Source organism: Molothrus ater, chromosome 21 (genome assembly GCF_012460135.2).
Source record: "Molothrus ater isolate BHLD 08-10-18 breed brown headed cowbird chromosome 21, BPBGC_Mater_1.1, whole genome shotgun sequence".
Lineage (NCBI taxonomy): Eukaryota > Metazoa > Chordata > Aves > Passeriformes > Icteridae > Molothrus > Molothrus ater.
In genome coordinates, this window is record NC_050498.2 from 102,233 (window position 1) to 120,455 (window position 18,223).

The following is an 18,223-nucleotide window of genomic DNA, read 5'->3' on the forward strand; positions in this document are numbered from 1 at the left end:
GTGGAACAGAAAATTGCAAATGAGCCAGTGAGCTGGAGGGAGATGTTACCCAAGGAAGACTTGGAGGGCTTTTTTGGTCACTTTCATTTATCCTAGATAGTGTTGAGGAGGAGTGGCTCTGGTAGATGGGAGAGCCTACTAAGAGTGTGCCAGGAGGTACCTGAGTTTTCACCCAGTGTTATTTATGCCAAGACCTGACAGAATATATTCTCCTGAATTGTTTTCTATCTTGGAAAATTATTGATCAGCTCTTCCCCTAAAGACTGTGCAAGGTCTTGTACTGCACAGCTACAAGTGAGGCGTTTGAAGGACACCAAAATTTCTTAAAGCTTTTTTTTTTGTTGTTGTTAAGATTTGCAGCTGCAGCAGATTAGGTCACACAAAAAATGGAGGCTGTGGTGGCGTGCATGAGGAGACACATCTTCCCCTTGGGTGTGTGTTATGGAAGTGTTTGGTAGCAGTGGGAGTGGAATAAGCAGGTCAGCGGAGTTGAGGTGTTTGTTTGGCCTTATTTGTAGCTTTATGTGGTTTCCTTTGACTGCCAAATGCTGCAAAAACCTTATAAGAGCAGTCCTGCTGTGTAGAGCCCTTTGCATCCTGGCAAAGCCTTGGGTCCTGCTAATTGTGTGGGTGTGGGGATGGCAGATCGTGGGGCAGCCAGGAATAAACTCATCCCTGCAGGAGCTCAGTGGGGTCTGCTCTGAGCTACCTGAAGTGTCAGGACAATGCTTTGGATGTGTACAGCGCTGTTGCCAGTGCAGTGGGTGCTGAGTATTTGCAGACTCCCAAATACCCAGTGTGTACCCTGGTGAACAGTCAGCTCAGCTGTGGGCATGTGGGTCTGCTGCAACATGGTTTGGAAAACTGCTGCCGGATCAGGAGATAAGCTGGGTTCAGAGAGCTCAGCTGGCCTGGCCTGTTCCAGCCAAAGCTTTGCCCCAGCTTCCAGTGCATGGTTTTGGGATGCTGTGTTGTCTCCTCTCTGGATAAAAGCCTGCTGTCTTTCTTTAGTTCATACTTTCATATGGTATCAGCGCAGGGAAGAAGAAGGGTTTGGCAGGTTAAAGGCTGCTGCTCTCATCTTCACATGTGATACTGGCCTGACAAACTCTACCTGGATGGTGGCAGCACAAAGACACTGTTGTGTCACGCTCTTCAATTGCAAGAAGAACTTTGCCACACATCCAGGGAGTAGCATCTTATAAATGTACCCCCATTTCTAGGAAGTTTACCTTCTTGGCTAATATAAGTGCAAACAATTCAGATGGAGTAAAACTTTTTTGAAGTTGATATTCATGCTGTCCCAGTAACTGAGGAAAAAGTAAACGTTTTATTCCTTCAGCAGTTGTTTTGTGCAGTGGTTAGCTTGGTTACTTTTAAACATCTTTCTTTAAAAAGGTCCCTTTTTTCTACTGTAATTTTGTTTGTACTTTAATTTTGACATCTTTCAGCATTGGGTGATCTGCAGTGGGATGCAAACAGATGTGATGTATTAACAGCTGCACAGTGGATAGTCAGCTGTTTAATTTAATATACATGTTATTCATAGCTTTTTGGGCAGTGTTCACAAGTAGCTTGTGTCCAGGATTTTATTTATTCCTGTGTTGGAAATTTTTGGCAGTGGAGGCTCCAGTTGTGTAGAGAGGTGGGTTGATTATGGCATACCAGGGGCAATGGTGACTTGCAGTCCTAGATCAGACCTGCTGAACAATCTGAAATTTCTTGGGTTTGTTTCCAGTCTGAGTGGAAAAGACAAATAGCATATATGTAGTGGAAAGTTTGAGCTATAGTAAACTTTGCAGAAACATCCTCCTGCATTTTGGCTTTGTGCTGGCGCCAGGAATTCAAAGCAGGACCTGACCTGGAGCTCTTGGCAGAGCACAAAGGCAGGGTCGGTACTGTGGGACAAGTCTGGAGCCCCGGATAAGGAGTGTGTCCAGCGTCAGTGTTAGATGAGCTGACCAGCTGGAGGTGGAATTAAGTTTCATGGAAGAGGCAGATCTGAGCTGAACAGGGAATGACCCTATCTGTCACTTTTAAATTCCAGGCTTGTCTGGGATATGTGAGTCCTGATATGGTGAGGTTAAGCCTTTTCTCATAGGTGTGTATAAGGAGTGGAACATTCATATGGAAAAGTCTCTTGGATCTCCCTACTGATATGGGAAATGATGTTAGGGGAAAAAATGTGTCATTCAGTTATTCCACAGATACACAGAAGGAAACCAAGGGAAGAATGCAGAGGCATTGCAGCAGGATGAAGCTGAAGATGGCTGCTGGTCCTGCATTTAAGCTCCTGTCTGCTGTGATGATTGGATTTGGTTTTAAGACTGTTCTTAGTGGGAAAGGCACAGGAATAAATAGTATTATGGTTGCAACTTAGTCATTATTAAAGTGATTATTGAATCATAGACTCTTAGAATGGTTTGGGTTGGAAGGGATCTTAAAGCTCATCTTGTTCCACTCCCTGCCGTGGGCAGGGACACCTTTCACTAGACCAGGGTGCTCCAAGACCTGTCCAACCTGGCCCCAGGGATGGGGCAGCCATAGCTGGGCAGCCTGTTCCAGTCTCAAGTTGCTGTAAATTCAAAGAGAATTCCTGGTTTCTTGTTTGATTTAATTTTTTTAATATTTTTTCTCTCCTAGCTCAGTATCACTACAACAGGCATCACAGTGGCACTCCTGGGCTGGTCAGTGGGGCTTTGCAGATGAGCTGTGATTTTTCCTTGCTCCACCACAATGATCACACTTCCTGCCCCTGAAGCACAGAATCTCTTGTTTCTGTGAAAAATTTAGCATCTTTTAAACCCCAAGGAGGGTAAGAATGGACCAGAGGGCTCGAACCATAGTAGGGTGATGAATTGTCAGGTCCTTTCTTCTGCTGAGGAGCAGGAGACTCCACAAGCAGGAGAAGCTGAGAGACCGCAGGGTTTCTGCCAGAGTTTGCAGTGTGCTTCAGGAAAAGGGAGTACTGTGGCAGACTTCTGGAGTTGACTCTCTTCCTGGTTAATATCCTTGCATAGTGCCTGGTTAATATCCTTGCATTGATCACGGGGCAAGATTGCTATGTCTGCAAGTTACCTGTACATCGACACCCATAATGCAGCTGCTGTATCTTATTATGCTTTACCTTGGGGCTGTGAGGAAACATTTAAGGAAATTTGCTTTGATGGAGTTGTAATTCCTAATAGGAATCTTAAAAAAGAAAAAGAAATAGGTTGGTCACACTACAATGTTCTTGAATGGCAAAAGGTGTGAGACACACTGAGTGCTTTTCTGTGGCTGGTGGCTCTGCCTGTGCAAGAGTGTACAGCAATCTGCTGTTCCCATAAGACTCTGCAAATCAGTGCTGGAGTGGCAGTGGGCTGAGCTGTGGCTGTACCCAGTGTGCCTTATGCTTCATGCTGGCTTTGCCACTGGAGGGCATATGCAGTAGAAGCAAAAGGTGTTTTTCTTACCTCTCTTAGAACTTCTCCTCGTAACTTCCCATTAGAAGGCATGTGGCATTGATCATGGGGCAATTGGTGTGGGTTTACACCACACTGATAATTGTGCCTGTGCATCCTCTGTCCATAGTGAGCGTGAAGTAGCTGCTCTCTGTTTACCCTGACCATTAATTACCACTCAGGCGGAGCAGGGAGAGCAGCCAAAGATGCTCACAGCAGAGTAGCTATTGCTCTCTGCACCCCAATGGCTTGCCCGGGCACCCTTTAATCATCTCATTCCACCTGGAATAACATAACTTTGAGGGAGGTTGTGACACAGGAGTGTCAGCACCTGAAACGAGCAAACAAGAAAGACAGAGAGGGACTTTTTACAAGAGCATAAAGTGACAGGACAAGTGGGAATGGTTTCAAATTAAAAGACAGTAGGTTTGGATTAGATATTAGGAAGAAGTTCTTTGCTGTGCGGATGGTGAGCTCCATAGATTGTCTAGAGAAGCTTTGGAAGTGTTCACGGCGAGATTGGACAGGGCTTGAAGCAACCTAGTCTAGTCCCTGCCCATGACAGGGGGATGGAGCAAGATCGATTTTACTGTCCCTTCTGACCCAAACCATTCTGGGATTCTGTGATTCCATGAAGGAAGTGATGTAGTTGGTGAGAGAGCTCCTCATTTTGGAATGCAGAAGGCTGATATTTTTGGAAACCAAAGGAAAAAAATGGCCTTTCTAGGGGTTTCAGTTTCAAATAGTTTCGGTTGTTTTTTTCTTTTGTCGAAAGATTGGGGGTGATGGGTAGCCTGGTACTTTGCATCTGGATTTTGTAACACCACCATAAGGCATTAGTAGTAGCAGTGCCACAACAGTTATTGCCAGGAATTTAGCAGCAATCCATGCTGTACCTCCTGCATGTGCCTGTGACATTGGTTGTGCTGTTTTCTAGTGTATCAGCCCGGAAAAGCTGAAAAGTAAGTTAGCAATGCTGTGAAACCTTCAGCCATCTGTGTTCCCCTTGTGCAGTGCAGCTGAGCTATTGGTGGTGTGGAACCTTTTGTGCCAGGATGAGCAGGACAGGCATTTTGGCCTCAGAAAGCACCAGCAGATTTGATTTAGCGCAGCATCCTCATGGTAGTCACAGGGTCAGACTGTGTTGAGGCTCTCCTTAGCCTTTGTACACTCCAGTCATAAGAATTAATTAGATTTTAGTGTTTTGTGCTATGGTGATTGTGGTTTCCAGTGCATAAATCCTGTTTTCCTGAGCTGCCCCTCGTACAGAGAGTACGAAGCACGTTTAGAGCGATACAGCGAGCGGATCTGGACGTGCAAGAGCACAGGAAGCAGCCAGCTGACACACAAAGAGGCTTGGGAAGAGGAGCAGGAGGTTGCTGAGCTGTAAGTACTGGTGGAGATGTGGGTTTGTGCCTATCTTTAGGTGTTGGGGTGTAAGAGTGAGCTTGGGAATGTGTGGCTAGTCTGTGAGGTGAGGTAAGGAGCTGTAAGGAGATCTGGGGATTCTGGAGTTAAAAGCAAATGAAGTCCAAATTTTAAACCATCACTAATACAATTTGGTAATTTACTTATTTGGTGTTGTATCTTGGTATTACTTGAACCAAAATAGTTCAGCATGGGGCACTTGGCATATTTTAAAGTCCCTGGAGTGTTGGGAATATTTTAGAGGGAAAAATAACAGATCTTGAACAATGTACAGTCAAAATAGAATAAAAGGAGTCAGTTGAAGTGTATCAGCCAGGTCTGCACCTGTAATTGCTTTCTCCAGATCTGCATTAGAGTTGCTGCACTAATTTAAAAAAAAAGTTGTAGTGAGATTTTGGGGAATCTACTCTACTTGAAGCAACGAGAGTCCTTGTTCTGTGCAAATTGTGTTCCTCTGGGCTGCTGTGGCCCTGACCTTCTCTAGCCCACAGGAATCCTTGGATGAGATCCAGCATGGCCCTTGTCATAGAAATCAATTTTCTGTAAAGGTGCAAGTCCTTGTCTCAACCAACACATATAATTTATTGTATGATTACCAAATCATAGGAATTATGCTAAACAAGTGATGTATTTCTCCATTCTGTCAACTTATGACTTGGACTTCTGTGACTTTTTTTTCCCCAGGATAAAAACTGTGGACAATGTCAGTGGTACCACCTAAGAGGTGGAATTTTCTGTTGCTTCTCTTCATGTTTCTGATCCATTGGCAGAGTTCACAGTCTTCTCCTAAGGAAAAATTCACCATCATTTGTGGGTTAATCACAATCTTAAAGCCAACAAATAAGAAGCCCATTTGCTAATAGTCCTAATTTCTTTGAAGGGTGATACACTACTGCCTTCAGGCTTTACTCCCTGGTGTTCTTGTTTGAGAGGGCAGGGAAGGTGTGAAGGCAGCTCCATAAACTTAAAATCCTGAGTCAAAACTCAATGGTCTGCTGCTACTTTCCTTTGGTTGTCCATGTTGGATTGATTGACCACTTCTGGAAACATTAAGAAATGTCAGTGAAATAGAAACAGGAGATTTCTCAAATTTCTCAATAAAATTTAGCTGTAGTCTCTCTAATATGGAGTGGGGGGGGTGGGGTGTGAGAAGATTCTGTAAAATGAGATTTTGGTCTTGTCTCTTTGAAAGTGGAAGAAAAGCTTCCCAGGTAGTTTATCTGCTTTAATACCTGACACTAAGCTGGATAAAAAAGTTCATTTAGACAGGTTGCTAAAGGGATACATTTGCTTATGGCAGTTGTAACACAGCACATACAGCTGAAGGTTCTCAGCTACGGATCCTGGAGTCTGGGAAAATGAAAGTGCTTTGGAAAAATGGAGTATTTTTTTCCTCCTTATGGTAACTTGAAACGGACTTTACTTTTTAGCCAGAAGGCTTTGTGCAACATATGCCTTAGTCCCCCTGTCAACTTCCTGAGGTCAACTTTTAGAAGGGAAAGAAGGGAAGTTAGTGTCACAGTCCTTTCATTTCTTTGAATGAAAAAGTTTAAAGGTCATGACCTGTGAAACATGCAAGATAATATGATTGTGTGAACCTGCCCCTCTCTTTACTGCACTTGCAGCCTGTTGGGGGAGAAGGAAATACTAAATCTTTATCAGAATCATGGTGTTACTGGAAACAAGCATTTTAAAGTAACAAGCCCCAGGATAATTGCGTCATCTGGATCTGTATTTAATATCTAATAGAGGAACAGTAATAACCATCATGAAAGGGTTCACACTCAGCGCTGTTCTTCCTGAGTGTTTACAGTATTCTTTCTGGGAAGAACCAGGACATTTGGGATTTTCATGCCAGATGCCAGCTAATACCTGGGGAAAGGAGGGGACCAAAAAACCCTTGAATGTTTGCATGCTAATGGAGCATCTGCCTCATTGTGGCTGTTAACATGAATTCCTGGAATTGGGAAATAGGAGGATACTTTGCATTTGGGCTTTTATTCCCCTGAATAAGGAAAACTTCTATGCTTGCTCAGCTTAAAGGAGGAGTTTCCTATCTGGTATGAGAAACTGGTCCTGGAAATAGTCCACCACAACACTGTGTCATTGGAAAAGTTGGTGGATGCAGCTTGGTTGGAGATCATGACCAAATTCGCAGTGGGTGAAGAGTGTGACTTTGAGGTAAGGATATGTTTTCTGTTTTACCTTGTGCTTCTGCATAGGGCTAATTCCAGATAGCTAAAGGTAGGAGACAGGAAGAATATGTTAGCCACTCAAGTTATTAGAAGGATGTAAGAATTTATTCTCTATAGAATCCCAGTGACAGCACCTGCTTTTGGATGGAAAATGGTTCTGTAAGCCATACTTCTGGTGGAAGGTGTCTCTGTCCATGTCAGGGACTTGGAACTGGATGATTTTTAGGGGCCCTCCAACTCAAACCATTCCAGGATCCTGGAATAATAGCAAGCAAAAAATGACTGATTATATGTGTGTGCATGGGAAACTGATAAAATTGTTATACTGCTTAAATATGTGATGATCTGTTTATATATAAATACATTATTTAATTAGAAGAAATTAAAGATTATCATCTGTCATAATCTTTTCACTTGACACATTGCCAGAAGGAGCAGTAGTCTGAAACAAATGGAGCCTGAAGTCAAAGCTTAAAAATCTCTAAAAAGACCCTAAAGATTTGAAAATTCCTCCAAAACTGGGAATGTTGATGAAAACTCCAACTTATTGAAAATGGGGAGGAGTTAATGTTGTGTGTGGGCAACGTTTAAGACATAGTCTCTAAACTGGGGCTACCCTGTACACATGCTGTGTCCTTAGGCTGAGGAAGCAGCATTGGAAAATGCTGTGAGTTGGGAGTTTTGCTTTTAGGTCTCTTAGCTGGTATTTTTCCCTTCCTCATAGTGTTAAAGCCCGTTAGCTCACCTGTCTTGTTCAAGCTCAGTCTTCACCAATATTTCTGTGCAGGTTGGTAAGGAGAAAATGTTGCCTGTAAAAGTTGTGAAAATGCATCCCCTGGAGAAAGTTGATGAAGAGGCCTCAGAAAAAAAATCTGACGGAGCTTGTGATTCTCCATCCAGTGACAAGGAGAACTCCAGCCAGACCACCCAGGACAACCAGAAGGAAGTGATGCTGAAGGAGGATGACAGCAGGAGGGATAGTATGAGTAAGTAGAGAGACAGCATGGCAGGGCAGTAGGTAGCACCTGGCAGTGAGTGTTGGAGTTTTCTCAGTGATTAAATTTACATCTCGGTGCTGGGCTGTGAATGTCCAAACAGTGTTATAGGGTGAAAATCCAGAAGTTGTACTTGTTAGTGGTGAATTTTTGGGGCATCAGTGCTGCTGGCTTTCAGCTGCTCTTGCCTGATTTAAAGCAGAAAATGTGCTGTCATTCTAAGGTGTAATATCAAAAGCAATGCATGAAATGTATAAACGTCTAAAGTATAACAAGTGTTATTTAAAAAATAAAAGAGGTGAACAGCAAAGGTTAGAATTATGAAGTTCTTCTGCAGTGTTCATCCTCAGAGGAAACCTCCCTGGTAAAGTGTGTTATTTTGGAGTCAGAGACAAGTGCTAGTTCTCTTTGTCCCTGGTTAATATAAAAAATAAGTGAGTTATATTCATTTTTAGTTTATTCTCTTTCCAATTTTCATATCTTGAGACAAAATCTTTTTTTTTTTCCTAACAGTTGGAAATGAAGCATCCTTTAAAACATTGTTCCTCTTTCATATGCTCTTCCTTGGTGCAGAGATAGCTAGTGCTGTCCAAGGCTTTCGTTGACTCTGAGGAAATATTGTTTGGGGAAAAAAAAACCATAACACCCCCCCCCACAAAAGAAAAAACCAACCAAACCCCAAACAAACAAACAAAAGAAAAAAAAACCACACAAAAAAAACCTCCCACCCAAACAAAACCACTTGAGTTTGTCCTTTGTCCTGTGCAACTTCTTAAAATGGAATTATAAGATTCTTTAAAAGAGATTACAAAAAGTGTTTTCAAACAAACCAACCCCAATCCCACAACACAGTTCTAACCTGGAGAGCTTTATTTTCAAGTCACATAAATGAATAAACTGTTGGCATTTGTAAATAGTGACTCCAGCATTCAGGAAGTTGTGTAATGTGGGGAAGAGAAAACTTTGAAAATAGCCCAGTGAGAAAATAGCAAAGTCAAGAGTGGAAAAGAAGTTCTATCAAGGTCTAGTCCTGAGTTTAAAAATTGTCAGCTCTTTTTGATGGGTATTGTTATGAGCTGTTTTGATTTCATTGCGATGTTCTGTATAATCAGGAAGCAAAAAAAGGCGCTTCAGAAACAATCTGGCCTTATACACATCATTGGAAACAAGGGTTGTACTTGGAGAGGGGCTAATTACGCTTTATTTATTTATATATGTATTTTTTTATTGAGTCATAATTCTCTCGAGATGCCACAGAAGAGGCATGGGAAGTACCTTTTACTTCAAAAATGCTCAGTGATCAAATTTACAGCAGCAATTTTGGATCTGGATGTTTAAAAAAGATTTACCATGATCCTTTGGGCATTGGGGTGTGGTATTGCAGCAGCTGTGGGCATTGCCAGTGCAGCACTCCAAGGTCAGATACTGCAGGAATGGGGTTTCCTGCTCTCGTTTCAGTCCCTGACTCAGTTGGTTCTGGCCTTTATGTAGTCACCTCTGGAAGCTGGGACTGTCCTCCCCTTTCTGGAAAAGATGAACCTCAGCATTTTCCAGCTCAAGATGCTGGCAGAGTCATAACCGAAACAGTAAACATGTATTCTTTTCTTTCTTTTCCTTGTATATATGCTGTTACTAAAAGGCTATTTTGTTGCTTTTGTAATCTGGGCTATAACAGAATATAGGCTCATAGTAACGTCATTGAGACAAATTCATCCAGAGTGTGTTAATATCATTATGTAGCAATTCTTACAGTTACACAGCAGACTACAGAAGTACAAAATGTTGAGTTGCATCCCCAGAGGCTGGGGGGGGGTTCCCAAGTGACACTGACCTGGACTTTTCCTCTCTAATAATGTTCACATGTGGCCACTTGATGTGGGTTGAAGTCACTACACTAGAGTGAGTAACTGGAAGCAGAAACAAGCTCTGTATAACTGTCATGTAGGAGCTGTGTGTGCACAAGAGGGGTCAGAGCAAACCTTGACAGTTCTATTAATACTTGTGTCAGACTTGCTGGTTTTGTAGGAGGAGAAATGGGGCAGAGAAAGATAGTTTCAGCCTCTCTGCTTAGGAGTCTACTGTCCTTCAGAAGCTAAAAATAAGGCATTATACCATGATATTTTACTTTATATTTTTAGTTGGTTAGGGAATGAACTGTGGAAAATCTGCAGGAGCAAGGAAAGGCTAGATTGTCCTGGAAATTGATGGGGAACTGCTGGAGGCTGGTTCTGTAGCTTGAGTTGGACTTGGAACCTGTACTGCTCTGGACAATCTGAAATAAAGTGAATACAGGAGACAACACAGTATAGATGCTTTAGAAACACAGAATCAGCTGTGTTGGAAGGGACCTTAAAGAAGCTCTCATTCCAACCCCCCCTGCTATGGACAGGAACATCTTCCATAGACCATTTCCCTAAAAGCATCATCTATGTGGCTTTGAACTCTTTGAGGGATACATGTATGTTTTATTTCAATAGAATGCAACAACAGATGAAGCTGGCTTTTTAAAATTAACTTCAGGATGGAATGGATAGTAATTTCTTCTTCCTCACCCAAATATCCAGGTGCTGTTTGATGGAATTCCATATAGCCATCCCTGTTTGTGGAATCTAGACAGTAAATCACAAAGGAGGAGGTCACTTGGGTTTATACTGTGTTAGGTATAATGGTGCTGGAGCTTCAGTGCTCTATTATGTGATTCTGAGGTCTATATTCTTAAGCTTTATTTAGGTTTAACATCTACTTTTATTCTCTGTATATTTAGTAGATTATTACTCTCATCCTTCATGCTTGCTTTATTGTTTTCTTTGAATCCTAGGAAGAAATTCTTCCCTTTGAGAGTGGTGAGCCCTTGGCACATGTTGCCCAGAGTAGCTGTGGCTTCCCGATTCCTAGAAGTGTCCAAGACCGGGTTGGATGGGGCTTGTAGCATGGAGGTCTAGTGGAAGGTGTCTCTGGTCTAGTGAAGGGGGCATGGAATGAGATGAGCTTTAAGGTCCCGTCCATCTCAGACTATTCCATGATTCTGTGGTAGCCACAGACATAAAAACATTTGGAGATTGCTTTCTTTTCTTAAGACAAAACCAAGTCAGTGATTCCTACCATGGAACTATTTCAAAGAAGGCATGGCGTAGGTAGTCAGGGCTGTTGGAGGAGTTCCCTTAGCAGGTTTACTGGTGGGGTTATATCTCCCTTTCATAAATCTTGCATTTTCCCCTTTTGGGTAGGTGGTTGCAGCTTACTGCAGAGAGATGGGTTTAAATGAAGATGGTCCTTTGTACTCCGTGAAGATAGGTTTTACCTCCTTAGTTCAGAGCTGGTCTGGGCCTCCATTCCTGGCCTGTATCTTCTGGCTATTTCTAAAATCCAGTTTGGGTTATATTCCTAATGTTCTAGTTTAACCAAACACTGTACAGATAGCAAGAAGTCAGATGCCCTGTCCAGTAGTGGTCTGGATTTTTTAACCTTTTTCTTTCCTTCTTTTGTTTTTTTCTTCTTTTTTTTTTTTTAATCTTTTTAACTGTAATAATAAGACCATGTCTCACCTTCTTTTATCAGATGATCGAGCACGTAGGTCTCCTCGAAAGCTTCCCACTTCGTTAAAGAAGGAAGAAAGGAAGTGGGTCCCACCTAAGTTCCTGCCGCACAAATATGATGTCAAACTGAAAAATGAAGATAAGGTGAGTTGTCTGCTTGAGTCCTTGATATTATAACATGAATATGCAAGTTTAATTAATCACTGTTGATGATTATACAGCACAATATAGTACTTTCTGCCAGAGTCATGGCATTGGAAGCAGGATAGTTGTCTGTGAGGCTGACCAGCCTGTCTGTTTCTTTCTGTAATTAGGTTTTGTGAATGGAAACACTTGGTACCACACACACTGAGTCACAGAGCTTTATTGTGGTTGCTGTTAAGTGCCTCATCTCTGGTCTTGCAGTTCATGAGACCAGTGAAATCATGAGTGGTGGTTGTTGCTGTTGTCCTGACCAAGGTGCTCTGAGTTGGAGGTGGCAGTGCTTCGGGAAGCTCTGGATAGCTGCAGCACTGCTCTGTGCTTTTTGTCTGTTTTTTGGTAATTTGACAAATGAGGAAGTGCTGACCTCAAAGAGTACCGTGTACAGAGGTGCTCCTTTGGTCTCAGGAAAAAAAATCAAACATGTATATGTAAAAGCTTAAAAGTCAGTAGCAAGCACAAGCTGCAGGAAGGCCAGAGATTAAACAGTGGGCTTTGGCAAAAAATCTGCATCATAAACTCATGGTCTCTACTATTCTAGCTATCTGATTCTCCTACCAATCTCTGTATGTCTCAGTTCTGCAAATTCTGTTTGGTTTGAGTCTTTCCAAGACAGCTTTGAATGAGCGAGGAGTTTTCGGACATGAAGCAGTACAATGATCATTGTTCCTTATAGGCATATGATCTGTATTTATAATGTGGTTAGAAGTTAATCATTAACAGTGTGTCTCTTATCTCCAAGATCATCAGCAACGTTCCAGCAGATAGCTTAGTCCGTACAGAGCGTCCTCCCAACAAGGAGATCCTGAGGTACTTCATCCGTCACAATGCGCTACGTGCTGGCACGTGTGAGAACGCTCCCTGGGTTGTGGAGGATGAGTTAGTGAAGAAGTACTCTCTCCCCAGTAAATTCAGTGACTTCTTGCTTGACCCACATAAGGTAAGAATTCCTAAAAGTACCTGCTTTGCTTTGCCACCCATTCCTTGAGTCTTGGCAGAGACCTCAGTGTGCTGGTTGGGTTTTAGAATCACAAAATCATTAGGGTTGAAAGCCCCTTAAGATCATCAAACCTCACTGTTACTCAGCATCACCGAGGCCACCACTAAACCATATCCCCAAGTGCCAATTCCACATATCTGTTAAATCCAGAGAGAAGCAGAGCAGGAAAACCTACTCTTTTGAAGGTTGACCTTTTGAGAGGTGACATGACTTGAACATCTGGAACAGTGGTCTGCTTTAAAAATGTGAGATGCAACTGCCTTTTAATTTTTCCAATGGTTTGCATTACTTGTCTACAAGTAAAGTAAATTTCCTGGTGTAAGAGAAATGGGAGAGCTGCAGTCTTTATGTGGTAGTGTCAGGTATTGGGCCCAAGACCTGGATGCATGTGACTTCATGAGGCCTGGTTCATGTACAGGGTTGCCTTGAGCGATGGCAGATAATACAAATTACTGAATACGTACATAGCATGAATGGGTTCTTCCAGCCCATAGTGCTAACCAGCCAAATATAATATTAACCAACTAAATGCCATACCATGAAATGTGCTGTTTTAAAATCCATCTTCTGGTGTAGAAAGCACTATTTTGTTCATTCAGTAAACTCACTTTTTCATAGACTGTCAAGTGTTGTTGTAAAACTAGAAGATAAATATTTGTTCGGGGCAAGGGGAAATGGCTTCAAACTCACATGGAGTAGGTTTAAATTGAATATTGGGAAAAAATTCTTCCTTGTGGGGGTGGTGAGGTCCTGGCACAGGTTGCCCAGAGAAGCTGTGGCTGCCTCATCCCTGGAAGTGTCCAAGTCCAGGTTGAACAGAGCTTGAAGCAACCTGGTCTAGTAGTAGGTGTCCGTGCCTGTGGCAGGGGTTGGAACAAGATGATCTTTATGGTCCCTCTGAACCTAGGCCATTCTCTGACTGATTATGATTGCAGAAGCCTGTTACCCTTAGAGCAATGAGCAATTTCATTAGGAAAAAAAAAAAATTAAAATGGGCAAAAATAATTGACAGAAAGAGATCTAGATAACTTTATTTACCTTTCAATATTAATACAAAATAATTCTTCCTTTAATTTTAGTATATGGCTCTCAATCCCTCAGCCAAGAGGAAGAGCTCTCGGTCACCTGAAAGAAGGCTTCCTAAGAAATCCAAAGCAGATGGATCTTCACTGGGACAGCCACTGAGTCCAACCCTGTGGTGTCACGTGCATTTGGAAAAATCTATAATTGGCTCTCCGCTGAAGGTGAAAAACTCTAAGAACTCAAATTGTCCTAAAGAGGAGCTGGAAGAGGTGATGAAAATTGTGTCACCTGCTAAACTTGGTTCTAACTTTCACATTCCAAAGAGGAGCCGACTAGGAAAGGGGAACAACAAATCCTTGGACAAAAAGCAAAGAGGCAAAAGGGTTCTGAATGGGCAGAAGTCGTCGGGGAAGGCAAAGTCTCCCAGGAAAGGTTTGAAGACCCCCAAGATGAAAATGAAGCAAATGACACTGCTGGACATGGCTAAAGGTACCACTAAAGTGTCCAGGGCTTCCAGGAACTCTGGAGGCACCCCTGGATCTTCCAGGAAACCCCAGAAACATCTGCCTCCTGCAGCACTCCATCTCATTGCCTATTACAAAGAAAACAAAGACCGGGAAGACAAAAAAAGTGCTCTGTCCTGCATCATCTCCAAAACAGCTCGGCTGCTTTCCAATGAGGACCGTGCCCGTCTCCCCGAGGATTTACGAGGGTTGGTACAGAAACGCTATGAGCTCCTGGAACACAGGAAGAGATGGGCCACCATGACTGAGGAACAGCGGAAGGAGTACATGAAGAAGAAAAGGGAAAAGCTGAAAGAGAAACTGAAGGAAAGAGCAAAGGAGCGGAAGGAGAAGGAGATGAAGGAAAAACTGGAAAAACAGAGGAGATTTGAGGACCAAGATCTGAAAGGGAAGACATTGCCTACTTTTAAGCTGGTTGATACTCCAGAGGGACTTCCTAACACACTTTTTGGGGATGTGGCCATGGTGGTGGAGTTCCTGAGCTGTTACTCAGGGTTATTGATGCCAGATGCTCAGTATCCCATCACAGCAGTGTCCCTGATGGAAGCCCTTTGTGCAGAAAAGGGAGGCTTCCTGTACTTGAACAGAGTACTGGTCATTCTCTTGCAGACCCTGCTGCAGGATGAAATTGCTGAGGATTATGCTGAGCTGGGAATGAAACTTTCTGAAATCCCACTTACTCTGCATTCCGCTTCCGAGTTGGTTCGCCTGTGCCTGCGTAAGTCAGATGTGCAAGAGGAAAGCGAGGTCTCAGATAATGTAGATGAAAGTAAGGATTCAGCAGCTTTCGAGGATAATGAGGTACAGGATGAGTTTTTGGAGAAACTGGAGACATCAGAGTTCTTTGAGCTGACTCCTGAAGAGAAATTGCGGATCCTTGGAGCGCTGTGTCACCGAATCCTAATGACATACTCAGTGCAGGACCATGTGGAGGCCAAGCAGCAGGCCTCGGCTGAGCTGTGGAAAGAGCGCCTGGCTGTCCTGAAGGAGGAGAATGACAAGAAGAGGGCAGAGAAACAGAAGCGAAAAGAAATGGTGGCTAAAACCAAGGAGAATGGGAAAGAAGAGCATGTGATGGGAAGAAATGAAAAGAAAAAACACGAAATTATGAAAATAGAGCACCGGGTGGAAATTGAAGCTGATGATATGATCAGTGCTGTGAAGAGCAGGCGCCTTCTTGCCATCCAAGCCAAGAAAGAGAGGGAGCAACAAGAAATACAAATGAGAGGTAAGAAAAATTACCTAGCGAGTAGACCGTTTGTGTGTTGTGGAATAACTTCATGGCAAAAATGAAAGCCTGTTTCTGGAAGCATTTTCTGAATTAAACCTAAATAAAACGTAGGAATATAGATCTCAGAATCACATAATAGAGCACTGAAGCTCCAGCACCATTATACCTAACACAGTATAAACCCAGGTGACCTCTTCTTTTGTGATTTACTGTCTAAATTCCACAAATAGAGATGGCTATATGGAATTTATGGGATTTGCTCACTGGAGATTTATAATTCATCTCCTGTGGTTCCTGTGGCAGCTTAAACTTTGTAAATTTAAGAAAAACCAATATCTGCTTGTAGTTTTTTATTTGTGTCTGTCTTTTGTTCAGTACCTTTCTAATTATGGCAGGCCCAGAGAAGTTGGACAGGACAGTATCTGTTTTGGGAACAGCAAATAACCAAAAATTTGTCTTATGTCCAAATATCATCTGGTTCTTGGGTACAGAGGAGAAACTTCCTGCCTAAAATCAGTTCCTACTGCTGGCCCTGCTGCTGTTCCCATGGTCAGGTTGTTGCCAGCAGCCCTTCTCTCATATCAGGATTTGGGCAATAAATCTCAGTTTAGTGTTTCTCGCTTTAATGATTTAGTTATGGAGCTGTGTAAATATAAACTGTCCACTCAAACCTCTCTAAATCATGAGTTGCAACACCAGACCTTGTCTCTGTGTAAGTAGTGCTGCTTGAGGAGTATAGGTGTAAAGAGAGAACACTTTGGAATTACAGTTTAGGGGTTTTATTGGTTGTAAATGTGGATGCTGGGTGGATGGAAGTGGACAGTGTAGCTCATCTAGGTTGTTATTTTCCTTCTGAAACAAGTGAGGGATAAGCATCCCTCATGGAGCCTGGCTTTTGCTCCTTAGCTGGAATGTGGGAGTATCTGTTCTGGGAGACCAAGAATCACAGAATGGTTTGGATTGGAAGGGACCTAAAAGTTGATCATGGTTCCCCCCCCTTCATGGGCAAAGACACCTTCTACTAGACCAGCCTGCCCCAAGTCCCATCCATCCTAGCCTGGCACAGGTTGCCCAGAGAAGCTGTGGCTGCCCTATCCTTGGAAGTGTCCAAGGCCAGGCTGGACAGGGTTTAGAGCAACCTGGTCTAGTGGAAGGTGTCCCTGACCATGGCAGGGTTGGAACAAGATGATCTTCAAGGTGTCTTCCAACCCAAACCATTCCATGATTCTGTGATATTGACTACTTCTATATATATCTATATGGGATTTTTTTTTTTTTTTTTTTTTTTTTTGTAGAATGGTGGGCAGAAAGTAAACAGAAGAGTGTATGGTTGTAAAGAATGTTTATTAAAATCCCCAATAAAACTGCTTGGTTTTACTCCCACAGTATAGTAAAATAAAAGACAATATTGATGTCCGGATACAATAAAGGAAAACTAATGCTGCTCTTTACTGATTCTAACAGTGAGGATGGAGAAAGAAGCAGAGGAAGAAAGAATCCGGAGGCATAAAGCTGCTGCTGAGAAAACTTTCCAGGATGGAATTGCCAAAGCCAAGCTGGTGATGCGCAGGACCCCAATTGGCACTGACAGGAATCACAACAGGTGGGAAAGGAGATGACCATGAACTTCCATCTCTGCCCTGAGAAGAAGGGCTGTGTCAGATACCATCCCCCAGGAAGGGATAGACAGGGAAGGTGTATGGAATTGCAGAGGAGAGAGAAGGGGAAAATATTTGTGTATATGAAGTGGCTGGTTACGTCCTCAACTTTTTGAAGCCTTCCCATGGAGGTCAGGACTAGTGGAGGTTCAAATGCTGGCATTGGCTGCTCAGGAACCTCGTTACCATCTTTTCTTTTTTTTTCATGGTTGTTGCGCAGGCATGCTCTTGGAATGGATTCTAAGCTAAGCTTTCTGTGTTTCTCAGCGGGGCTAACATAAAGATATGCATGCATTCAGCTTTTAGTGAGTTGAGCACACAGATGCTTCTTGACTCAATGCAAATAAAAGTGTGTGTGTGTGTTTAACTAGCCAGTAAAGGAGACTGGTACCTAATAACACATATTTCTTACAGGTATTGGCTGTTTTCAGATGAAGTTCCTGGCTTGTTTATTGAGAAAGGCTGGGTACATGACAGTATAAACTACAGATTTACCCTTCCCCATCAGAAAAAGGAAGATTCAAAGAAGGACTACAGCCCTGGAGGTATGGTCTCTTGAGGGTATTTCCTCTGCTCTGACTATTCAAATGGAGTCATGAGTGTGAAAGAACTGTCGAGTCCGAGTGTTTTCATGGGCATACTCTGATTTAAGCCTCCTTTAAACTCTGGAAGCCTGCATAGAGGAGGTGCTGGTGATACTTCCATTCTGCTGCTGCAGGTCTGGAGACTTGCCTGCAGTGTTCCACCTAAGGACAGTCTCCTCTCCTTCAAGTAGCAAGGTTGATGTCAGTTGGTATCATCCCTCTGGTTCACTCTGACTCTGCTGAGTTGCAGCATGCCAGACCCCTTGCACAATTAGCTAGTTGTGCTGCAGAGTGAGGATGTCTGTCACAGTGCTGATATTCCGCTGGTGCCAAGACTCCTAGATCAGCCTGTGGAATAGTAACAAGCAGGGCAGTCTGTTAGATATGCACAGCTTTGCTGATTGA

General features: G+C 42.9%; 2 protein-coding genes across 5 annotated transcripts in view; one reads left to right on the plus strand and one right to left on the minus strand.

Annotated features, from left to right (window-relative positions):
• Positions 1–18,223, plus strand: part of BAZ1B (bromodomain adjacent to zinc finger domain 1B) — a 43,594-nt gene that overhangs the window by 1,682 nt on the left and 23,689 nt on the right. Inside the window, exons 2-9 of the mRNA XM_036395114.2 lie at positions 4,713–4,829; positions 6,908–7,052; positions 7,854–8,052; positions 11,620–11,741; positions 12,541–12,738; positions 13,878–15,573; positions 17,041–17,179; positions 17,649–17,779. Coding sequence (XP_036251007.1) covers positions 4,713–4,829; positions 6,908–7,052; positions 7,854–8,052; positions 11,620–11,741; positions 12,541–12,738; positions 13,878–15,573; positions 17,041–17,179; positions 17,649–17,779 — 2,747 coding nt within the window. The remainder of the gene's footprint in view (positions 1–4,712; positions 4,830–6,907; positions 7,053–7,853; positions 8,053–11,619; positions 11,742–12,540; positions 12,739–13,877; positions 15,574–17,040; positions 17,180–17,648; positions 17,780–18,223) is intronic.
• The window catches only part of FZD9 (frizzled class receptor 9), a 30,904-nt gene continuing 29,582 nt past the window's right edge, over positions 16,902–18,223 (minus strand). For all 4 annotated transcript variants that reach the window (XR_004981373.2, XR_004981372.2, XR_004981371.2 and 1 more), the window contains one exon: positions 16,902–18,166. The gene's annotated coding sequence lies outside the window, so the exon portion shown is untranslated. The remainder of the gene's footprint in view (positions 18,167–18,223) is intronic.